Source organism: Engraulis encrasicolus, chromosome 23, assembly GCF_034702125.1.
Source record: "Engraulis encrasicolus isolate BLACKSEA-1 chromosome 23, IST_EnEncr_1.0, whole genome shotgun sequence".
NCBI lineage: Eukaryota > Metazoa > Chordata > Actinopteri > Clupeiformes > Engraulidae > Engraulis > Engraulis encrasicolus.
In genome coordinates this window covers 4,650,064-4,660,855 of record NC_085879.1, presented here as the reverse complement: position 1 = coordinate 4,660,855, position 10,792 = coordinate 4,650,064, and the positions used below count along the sequence as shown (strand labels likewise).

General features: G+C 41.5%; 1 protein-coding gene across 1 annotated transcript; it reads right to left on the bottom strand.

Moving 5' to 3' along the window:
- Positions 1-1,860: 1,860 nt before the first annotated feature.
- Positions 1,861-10,562, bottom strand: nsdhl (NAD(P) dependent steroid dehydrogenase-like). Its single transcript, XM_063190581.1, has 8 exons — positions 10,473-10,562; positions 10,260-10,310; positions 9,869-10,030; positions 8,328-8,474; positions 6,768-6,896; positions 6,132-6,274; positions 3,849-3,951; positions 1,861-2,701 (listed from the first exon to the last, which is right to left on the bottom strand). Exons 2-8 carry the CDS (start codon positions 10,278-10,280, stop codon positions 2,369-2,371), a joined length of 1,038 nt encoding a protein of 345 aa, XP_063046651.1. The 5' UTR covers positions 10,281-10,310; positions 10,473-10,562; the 3' UTR covers positions 1,861-2,368.
- Positions 10,563-10,792: the final 230 nt, after the last annotated feature.

Sequence of the window (10,792 nt, the reverse complement as noted above, 5' to 3'; positions counted from 1 at the left end):
CAGCATTTCATACAGAATGTCATTTCATACAGAGGAGGTATGATTTATAGGCAGGGCAGGGGGTGGGCAAAGCTTTATGTATGTGTGTCGTATACTGGAAAAGTAAGCTTTTAAGGCACGGGTGGAGAACCTATGGCTCGGGGGCCGTTTCATATGAAATATAACATGTTTTTCAAAGCAATCTCTCTATTTTCAGGGGACCTGGTGAAGGCGGGGTCTGTTGTAAAGGTGGCTTCAATATACTGTAGGCCTAAAGTGCAGAAGGAAGTCCTGCTTTGTGTTCATATGGCCCTTGGAGGACTATAAAATTTGAATGAAAACGGTTCCTCATCCCTGTGAGGTCCAAAGCAAAACTGATTCTCATCAGTTTCTATTGAAACAAGAGATGCATTTTAGACCTGAAAACCTGCAAGCAGTTTTACATGCTACAACGTTTACTGGACCTGTACTATGACTGTGACAAACATGGTGTGCCAGTTCTGAAACCATGCTGCGCCTAATTGTTCCTTCATGAAATCGAACAGACGGACACACATAAAGTAGTAGCTCCCAGACTTTAGTTTGACCACCCCATGATAGAGGTGAACCCACTGATATTTACCTCGGTGGGTTTGCCAGACTTGTGTAGAGCTATTGTGTTTGGGAGAGATGGGGTGACAAGTTAGATCTACTCTCCACTAAAGGACAATTCCTGCAACTTTCAACATGGAGCTGTACTGCTCACTCTACCCTTGACTTGTTAGGATCCCAAGATGCATCATTTTTTTGTTCATCCCTTTCCAAGATCCTGGCCAACTAAAGGGGGCATGTGTTTGTTTACATATTGTTTGAAATGTCTGAACATCTGAAGGCAAGGCCCCTGTTATAAATAAGCTATACCAAAATGACAATGACCAAGTCGTAATGTATTACAAAAAAGGCCCTGTGCAGAGTCATAGTAGTGTAGTACTATAGCAGTAAGACTATTACATCGTTCCAGTGGTGTAACGTTATGTGTTGAGGGGATATTATACGGCAATACGAAACACACTGTTGTGAGTTTATCATGTCACAGAAAGTGAAAAGGGGCATTTGGAACCATGCAAGTCATTGATTAGGAGAATCAGTTGAAGATAGTGTAGTAGTAAGTAACACGTATTGACATTTATGTGCACACAAATTGCCATTTGTGATTTTCTTTTTTTTTGCATAATGTGCCAGCTGAGATCTTGCAACTCAGTTCTTCAGGAACCTGTATTGATTTATTTAACAGCTAACAGGTTGCCTTTAAAAGCTCTAACTTAATGTCTTTTCTATGGGCAAGAGAAACATTCAGAGCACAAATGTGCAATTTAAAGCCAATATTATAGCCTTTATATGAGTTCTGAAAACTGATGTTGGTAAGTATTCTTTGAGAAGGACAAGCTCATGAATGGGCAGCATACACATTGATAATGAACACCTAACAATATTATAGACTGGACCTTCAAAGGTTAACTATTTGTTTTTTAGTAGTTTATATCTAGATTGTATGCTGCCCATTCACAAATACTATATTTTTCATTGACATTTACCACCATCATACATTTCAGTGTATATTATGAATGGGTGGATAGTCTCCATTGTGTGTTACGGCAGTAATAGACAGTCTGCAAGACTTGTATTACTTTGGTCAGACCAGTAAATATATTTTTTAATTTGCAAATATTCATGAAAACATCAAATTTGTGAAATGGGCACCATAAATTGAGAAGAAGTGACTTAAACTACCAGTACACACTAATATACTGACATAGAAAAAGATACAAATATAGAATTGTCATCTGAAATAGCCCAATTGGGAAGGGATGAATGGTCTACGGACACATGTCTACAAAGGGGCACAAAATAAGACTTTTTAATGTAAACAGAAGAAATCATTACCAACTTTATGTGAATGTGAATCCAGAGAGGTAAGCATAATTCAGGTATATCCCATTACTCCATGTGTGTGTATCAGACAGACACACTCCATCTGCCTGGAGCTTCTATAAACAACTACATTCCTGCTGTGAGCCCATTCCAGTACATCACACACCCAGCGCAGATAAAGGAATCGACTGCGCCCCACGCTGAGCCGGGTGTGTTGCCATGGCAACGATGAGGCATTACAGTTGTCTGCCAACATTCTCAGGTATTACGTGTGGGGTAGTGCACGGCTGAACGCACTACATCACACACACAATGACAAACAATGACAATAAAACATCTGAAGTCCAGCAAATTTCTATGTTCAGGATGCCAACTGACACACTGACTGAAGAACAGTCTTTGTTACAAATGGACACACGTCTAGGCACATGATGCGGGTTGTGAACTGGCCATCCAAGAGGCATTTGTTGTTGTTTTGTTACGTGCCCTTCCGCAGGTGGGGATAGCTCTCTACCGTCCTGGCAATGGCGTCCTTCAGGCTGACCAGCGGCTGATAGCCCATGTCCTGCTTGGCCCGGGAACAGTTGTAGTAGTGGTGGGTGCCAGCCAGGGCCACGCGCATGGGGGTGAAGGTGGGTTTGATGCAGACCAGGGGGCTCAAGAGGAAGGTGAGCAGGCTGAGCAGCAGGGCGATGCCATACACCAGGAGGTAGGGGAGGTGGTAGCGAGGCGCGGCGTAGCCCAGACCCACCAACACCTCCGACATGAAGTCCCAGAAGCGCACAGGCTCGTCATTGGTGATGTGATAGGCCTGGATTTGAATAAATGCAATAATAGATATTTAATGCAACGATGCTGTGAATGCTGCTACAAACGTTGCAAGTTTTTCTACACGCACAAGATGTGTGTATGTGTGCACGTCATAGAAAGGGTAAGAGCTGAGTGAATATGAGTTTCCTTCGGCCTGGAATTTGAAAGAGGAAATTCAGGGCAGTAACCCATATGAAAATGAAATAAGAAACGTACAAAATGATTCATATATGGACAGCACAAATCTATGGAGGCCCATTTCATATTTTCCTTATGTACAAATACAAGGTACATATTTCATATACAGTATAAAGCCTGCCTTATATTGCAACATAATACACACTGTGTAGATTAATGTGTGTGTTAGGGTGCATCAATCGACCCTACTTTTGAAAATCCTGCTTTGCTTTTGCAGTATTGTTCCTTTGTACTAACATAACTCCCTTGTAAAATCTTTGTAATTTTATCAATGTTAAAGGGTGGCACAATGGGCTTGAATTTTTGAATGGTAGTGAATGGGTCTTTTTTAGAAAAATCTGTGAAATTTCAAGCCTATTGTGTCACTCTAAAATAGATCGAATTTTCTAAAAATTAGCAACAGTTATGATGGTGCAAAAGAACAATACTGCAAGAGCAGTGGGATTTTGCATAGTTTTCATTTCCATTTGATGCACCCTCGTGTATGTGTGCTTACTCATATGGAATATAGATTCAGTGCAGTAATGCAAACCAAGTTGAATGCTCATACATCAAATGCTTTGACACTGTGAATGCTACAAATATTCAGGTTTCTCTACATGCACGAGGTGTACGTGTCATAGAAAGGGCAAGAGCTTGTGTGTGAAATACGAGTTTCCTTGTACGTACACCGTGTCTTTATGGAACTATGCAACCAGCAAAACAGTTTTTATGCAGTCCACCAGAAGAGACACAGACAAGAAGAAGAAACTCAGAGCCGAGATGCACTAAGGAGTGGGGAAAGTGAGCATGTGTATGCATACGACGAATGGAAAAAAGTACAATGGAGACATGAAGTCAATGTCATAAAGGTGGAGACAGACAGAGGGCAGCAGAGGACAGATGTCACATGCAGAGGGAGGAAGAGGCAGAGAGAAAGGTGAGGGGGCAGTTAGTGAATGACCTCTGACCTTAGCACAGATAGGTGATCCTGGTCTCAGGTGCTCCGCTGCCAGTATGTGGCCATGCACAACATTTTCAACATAGGTGAAATCCACCAGGTTGGAGCCATCGCTGCAAAGACAGACAAACACACACACAAACACAAAGGATGTAAAACATCAAGGTGATTGGAATAGGGGTGCTGGCTAAAACTACCTAATTTTATGTTGTGACCAGACCATTTTGAACATATGGCCTTGAAAGAGCTGTGTACATAGAACAAACACACTATATTACCAAAAGTATTCGCTAACCTGGCTTGACCCACATGAACTGCCATCACATTCCTAAACCATAGGATTCGATATGATATCGATCTACCTTTTGCAGCCATTACAACTTCAAGGTCTTCTCGATCAACATCAGTGTATGACCACCACACCAATACACTTTTGGAATAATGGCAGTGTTTCCCACAGAAATTTTGGAAACTATGGGGGCAGCTGGGATTTTTTTTCCGGGGGTGGGGGGGGGGGGGGGGGGGGGGGGGGGGGCTTGGGTGGTCTTTTCACGCGGGCCTGTTGTTTGGGGCGGGGGGGGGGGGGGGTGTAGTACATTTATATTTTTTAAAAAATGCAGTACAGTGAATCATTTCTGTTTACAACACAGTTTCATTCGTCCCTCATGCAGGGGTCTATGTAATTAAACAAATAATAAAACAAAATAGGAGCAGAGATAAGAATTTAAGAGTACTGTGAAATTGTTCACTCATAGACAAAAAGGGTCTAAGAGGGTAGGCTATGCCCCCCCCCACACACACACACACATGCTTACACATTCTACATGAGGGGTGCTGGTCACAGGGCCAGTTTTTCAAAATTCCTCCCATTGAAAGGGCTGAACAACATATTACACATTTATGTCTATATTCACATTCATTTCTATATACAGCTCAATGTCTCCTCTGCCGTGTCAATGAAGGCCTGTCACCTAACTCATTACAACTGTAAAACAAAGCCTGGGGAGTGTTAGTAAACTCATCCCAACTGTCCCTTCTCTGAAGGTTTTTTTTTTATTGCTCCCAAACCCAAGTTAACTACAACAACTTGACTAGGCTTTTGATCCCTCTGTCTTTCAAGCACTTGTAGTTTTCTCTATAGGATGTATTTACTCCAGGAGGAAAATGCGAAGGAAATCGTAATTCAAATCGTTTTTTAACAAAAACGGAAATCGTAAAAAAAAAAAAAAAAAAAAAATTTTTTTTTACATTTTCGGAAACTATGGCGGCCAAATTTAAACTATGGCGGGCCGCCATAGTTTCCTCAATGTATGGGAAACACTGAATGGTCAAAAATTGTAATATACACAACCTTGTGGACAGCCTTCCCAGATGAGTTGGAGGTTTACTAGCTGCAAAAGGTGGGCCGATATCATATTGGACCCTATGGGTCATATTGAGCCCTATGAGCCCTGTTATAAAACTACAGTGTTTCCCATACATTGAGGAAACTATGGCGCCGTCATACTTTAAGAAAATGTTAAAAATATATATTTTTTCGTTATGTAATTTCCACAATTTTCCTCCTGGAGTAAATACATCCCATAGAGAAAACCATGAGTGCTTGAAATACATACATGTACACGTGTAATATGTTCAGCCCTTAACTGGGAGGAATTTTGAAAAACAGGCCCTGCGACCAGCCCCCCTCATGTAGAATGTGTAGGCCTATGTGTGTGGGGAAAAAGTAAAGGCCTGACATACTTTCTTAGGCCCTTTTTGTCTGTGCGTTAATAATGAATTAATAATGAAATGGTGTCCAGAAATTTCACAGTGCTCTGAAATTCTTATTTGTGCGCCTTTTTTTTCATTGCACAGACCCCAGCATGAGGGACAAATGAAAGTGTATTGTAACAGAAATGAATCACTGTACTGTATTTTGTTATATATATAAATGACAATGTACTACTATACATGTCAAGGGTAAAATCTTGTCATCTCTCAAAATATAAATGACTGAAATGTAGGCCTATAGTTTCACCAATGTCATACTGTACTCATTGTTTTGCCGTTTTTCATTTACAACGTGTGAATCCCCCCTGAGGATCATCTTTACAACTTTGTGTGAAAAAAAATCTACAAAAACAGGAAGTCATCTTGTAGGTGGCAGAAGTGCTATTTTGGATAGTCGGAGCCGTTAGTTCTATTTTCAAAACTCATGGGCTCTGTGTTCTGAAAATAGCTGGCAGTCAATGAGTTAACCACATGAACCATCCCCCACCACAAAACACCAGGCTAACCACTCGGCACGTACCCAATAATAAACTTCATCTTCCCACGGCGAGCTGTGTCCACCAAGATGGGCACGAGCTGGGGGTCACGAGGTCCAAAGATGCCGTGCGGACGGATGGCAACAGTCAGGAGCCCTTTATCAGCATCGCACGCCTGAAGAACCAGCTGGGAGAGCAACCAGTAAAGTCAGCCAGTCGCAGAGTCAAACAAGCATTTCTCTTTATCCCACTGGGAAGTAGCCTCTTAACACACACCATTCCACCACTGGACTGTTGTAATATTCACTGAAAAAATACTATGACAGTGAACAGGGTCTTTACAACATTACATTACAACTTGGTCATTGCCATTCTGGTAACAGCCAATTTATAATAGGGGTCGTGTCTTAAGGGGTTAATGAATTAAGGTACGTTGAGTCTCCTTATTCCTAGACTCTACTACTAGTAACTAAATGACATTACATGCCATACAACAGACACATCTTAAAGTACTTTATCGAAAGAAGCACGGTGTGACTGGCTCAAACATTTGGCTTTGCTGTATAGTAAATAGTGGATGTGTAGTAAGTTACATGTGCAGTACATAACGCAGAGTAATACACATCTCTTAAGTCTAAAAATGATCCAGAGTTAGCAATTCTAACCGATTCTAATTTTACCTTCTCCTGTTCAATCTTGGTCTCTGTGTAGTAGTCGATTGGCTTTTTTGCATAGGGAAGATCCTCCTTTCCATTTTTTATGTCCGTACCCTCAAAAACAACACTAGCACTGCTCGTCAAAACCAGTTTCTGAAAAGTCAGACACACAGACATGCAGATAAACATTTTGTTCAATGTTATGCTATAGTCATCCTCAAACTGTAGATTCTTCAATATATTGTACACTTCTGAATCACTTAACTAATATTAACTGTATAATAACGATAAAAAAACTGTATCGCCAAAGTTTATAATAACTTCATTAACATGAAGTGTTGCTTTAATGAATCAACTTGAACTGCATTAGACCTGGTGTTCCAGCCCACATTGATGTAATTGTGTATATGTTAATTCCTCTTCATTTCTTGGTATTGCATCCCAAAACCAGTCATGGGTACGCAGCTAGGGCATCAGATTTGTAGCCAAAAGGTTGTCGCTTCGACTCGTGACCCACCAGGTTGATGAGGGAAATAATTGACCAGTGCTCTTGTCCTTGGGGTGCCATTTCCCCCATTAATTCTGAACCTCTGCTAGTGTCCTTAAGGGACATAGCAGCCCATACACACGGCAGTAGTATACAAATTAACAAATATAATAACAAATATCCCCCATCATTACCTACCCTGTGACCTGTCTGTTTGTTTGTTTGTTTGTTACCCCTATACCATTCTGCCCTACAATTTCAGAACGCAGTATAATTCAAAATGGCAAACTGAGAAAAAAGGCTTTAAAATTTCCGTTCTGGCCATGCGACTGTGTTAGAGGTAAAGTGGTGATGACACTTCCATATAATACTCTTTTATGGTGGAAATTTATGCACACAAGAAAAAAGCAAAAAAAACAACATTTTCATTTCTTTTTAGCTGAAAAATCATTATACTGCGCTCTGTTGTGGTATTACTGTCTACACCAAAACCATGGTGTCAATGGAGAAGTGCAGTAAAATTATACTGCATTCTTGGCTAGTACGACGTAACCTCCTAAAACTAAATAGCGCGGTATAATTAGTTTTTATCGTTTTTTTTCTGAAACGGGACCAATTCGGACCAAAAAAAATTAACACAAGAAAAAGAAGGTATTTTACAGCCAATTTCTGGTCTAAACCCATTTTCGACCATTTTCAAGATACTGCGTTCTGATATTGTAGGGCAGTATTGGCCAGAAGGACAGATAGCAATCTCTGGATGCAAATTGTCTGTTGCTTTTTTAATAACTCTACACTAGTGTTTCTGAACGGGGGCTCTACGGCCCCCCCAGGGGGTATTAGAGAGCCAGCTGAGACGGAGCCGTGTTTAGTTGCCATTGGGGGGCATTAAACAATTTTGTTTTTTAATACTAAGCCAGGCGTTGGCAGGCCTATGATGAGGTCAAGGGGGCGTTTCTTCAAGAAAGATTACACCGCATCTATTAGTACATTATCTGGCATATACTCAAGACAATTTCTTGCACATGACTGAACTGGTCATGTTGGATTGCTGCTGTTGTTTTGCACTCGTAGCCCAGGTGTACACTGCCACCTACCTGCACGCCCGCCTCTTGACAGGCCTGGATCACAGTTTTGGTGCCCTCCACATTGACCCTCTGGAAGAGGGCACGGTTGTCACTCCCAGGGGCAGGAGAAGCGCAGTGGAACACCAGCGATACATCCCGCAGGGCTGCCAGTAAAGCCTGTGGAGAGAGACCAAGACATAGAGGAGGAATAACAATGAATCAACTCGGGAAGGAGGATAATTGGAGACCACCAAGTACATCAGGGGTGGGAAGCGTTTTCATTCGAGAGCCACTACAAATGTTATGAAGTCCTCCAAGGGCCGTACTACACAAACCAGGATTTCCCCCTTCAGGCCGGTGTTATTTATTGGGACCTTTATTAAGAACAACCACTGAAGTACAAAATGGCATGGCTAGAGAAAAGGGGTAAAGCCCAAGCCCTTCCTGGGAAACTTCCACTCTCATTGTCATTGTGTCACAGCACTCCACAGCACACAAGTGCTCACTGCACACAACGAAATTGCATTTATGCCTCACCCATGGACACTCCTGGACACTTTATTGGCCACTTGTCCCCATATGCGCCTCTGTGGACACTTTATTTTATTTTTGGTGTGTATGTGAGTGTGTGTTTGTGTGTGTGTGAGAGAGAGAGAGTGAGAGAGATATGCCTTGGCAAATGTATGTAACAGTGAGCTAGATATGGTTATTTTATGTGTAAGTATGTGTGTAACAGTGAGTTATATATGTTTTTTTATGTCTAAGTATGTGTGTAATGTCTCGTGAGTAATGTCTTTATTTATGCATGCGTGTATGCTACTTGACACCTTAATTTCCCCCTGGGATCAATAAACGATACGGTAACACTTTATAATAATGTTCCTTAGTAAACACTCAGTAAATAATTAACTAATGATGAATAAAACATTAACAAATGTTTTTATTATTAACTAAGCTTTATTAATGCTTAATAAAATATCTACAAATGATATCTGCAAGATTTTACACACCTTATAACAGAGTATTTTATTCATTTACAAGCAACTTGTAAATGTTTGATAAATGTAAAATATTAACATAGCATTTCCTAGTCATGTACAAGCATTTGTTTACATTTCCTAGTCATTTACAAACGTTTGTTAATGTTTTGTTCATCAATAGTTAATTATTTATTAAGTCTCTATAATGCTTTTTTGCATCCACTATTCTAAAGTGTTACCAACATACTCTACTCTACTCTACTCTACTCTACTCACCCGTGCAAGGGGGCAGTGTCAATGTCAAGTCAAGTGTCAATGTCAGAGTGGAGGGGGCAATGGCACCCCAAGGGAACAGTGTGGCAGGACGGTACCATGCTCAGGGTATCTCAGTCATGGAGGAGGATGGGGGAAGAGCACTGGTTAATTACTCCACCCCCACCAACCTGTCGGAGTCGGAACCAGCAAGCTTTAGGCTACAAGTCTGATGCCCTAACCACTTACCCATGACTGGCAAAGGAATGGTACAGCGTGCATTGTATCACTTTTCATATCTGTAACACATATATGTCTGTTTGCTTCGTGCAGGGTTACCTCTTTGTTGCAAAGGTCCCCCTCGTGAAATGCAACTCCAGGGAGCTCATAACTCTGCCGGATGTCAAAGACGGTCACCGTGTATCCCCTCTCCAGAAGCTTCTCCACCAGGTGTCTCCCGAGGAAACCCGACCCTCCGATCACGGCACACCTTTTGCTGCTCTGTACCCAACAAAGTTATGATGAGCTCAGCTTTCAGGTAGCCAACAGATAATAAACATAACCTACACATGCAATAAAGCATGATAATGTAGTAGACAATGCAACAGAGTGACACCAATATTACTTGTGTTGGTCAACATGGTTTAAAGGGTTTCCCATTTTTTGACTAGGCAGTCGTGGGTAGTACTACAGAAAGTACAGGAATCTGATGATTATTTTGCACACTCACCGGTCGAATGCGCGTGGTCATCCTGTTGACAGCGGCGTTCTAACCCCAAACCTGGAAAGGATAGTTTGAAGTTCGAGGTGCATATGATGACTGGAACCACCAAACCGGTTACAGTTTAGAACAACCAACAACTTTGTAACCAACTGTAATGTAACATCACACTTCACAATCTTTCAGACCACTCTGGGGTTCTGGATAAAAATGACAACTCACCTAAAATCGCCAACACCGGTAGCCAGACAAATAATCCGAAAAATGTGATGTGCACTGTGTTAGCTGATGGTGTGGTGGGAGCGGGTGATAGTCTGATTGGTTAATGTAAATGACCGACCAGGAATTGGCAGTCAGCATAGCCAATCATGCAAAGTAACGCAAAAGAACGCCATAGCTCGGACCAATCAACAGCCAACCGCGCTATAACTGGAATTTCCTGGTTTTTCAAGTGTCTGTCAATAATCTACACAACTTTATTCTGCAACATTATTACTTAACCGGTGTAAGAGGTCAGCAAGGGATTTGTAATATGCAATTTT

Coding starts and splice junctions, on each gene's coding strand:
- nsdhl (XM_063190581.1), bottom strand. CDS start 10,280: ATGACCACGCGCATTCGACCG. Junction 8,475..9,868: donor GGGACCTTTGCAACAAAGAG/GTAACCCTGCAC, acceptor CTCTCTCCACAG/GCTTTACTGGCAGCCCTGCG. Junction 6,275..6,767: donor CCAAGATTGAACAGGAGAAG/GTAAAATTAGAA, acceptor TTGCTCTCCCAG/CTGGTTCTTCAGGCGTGCGA.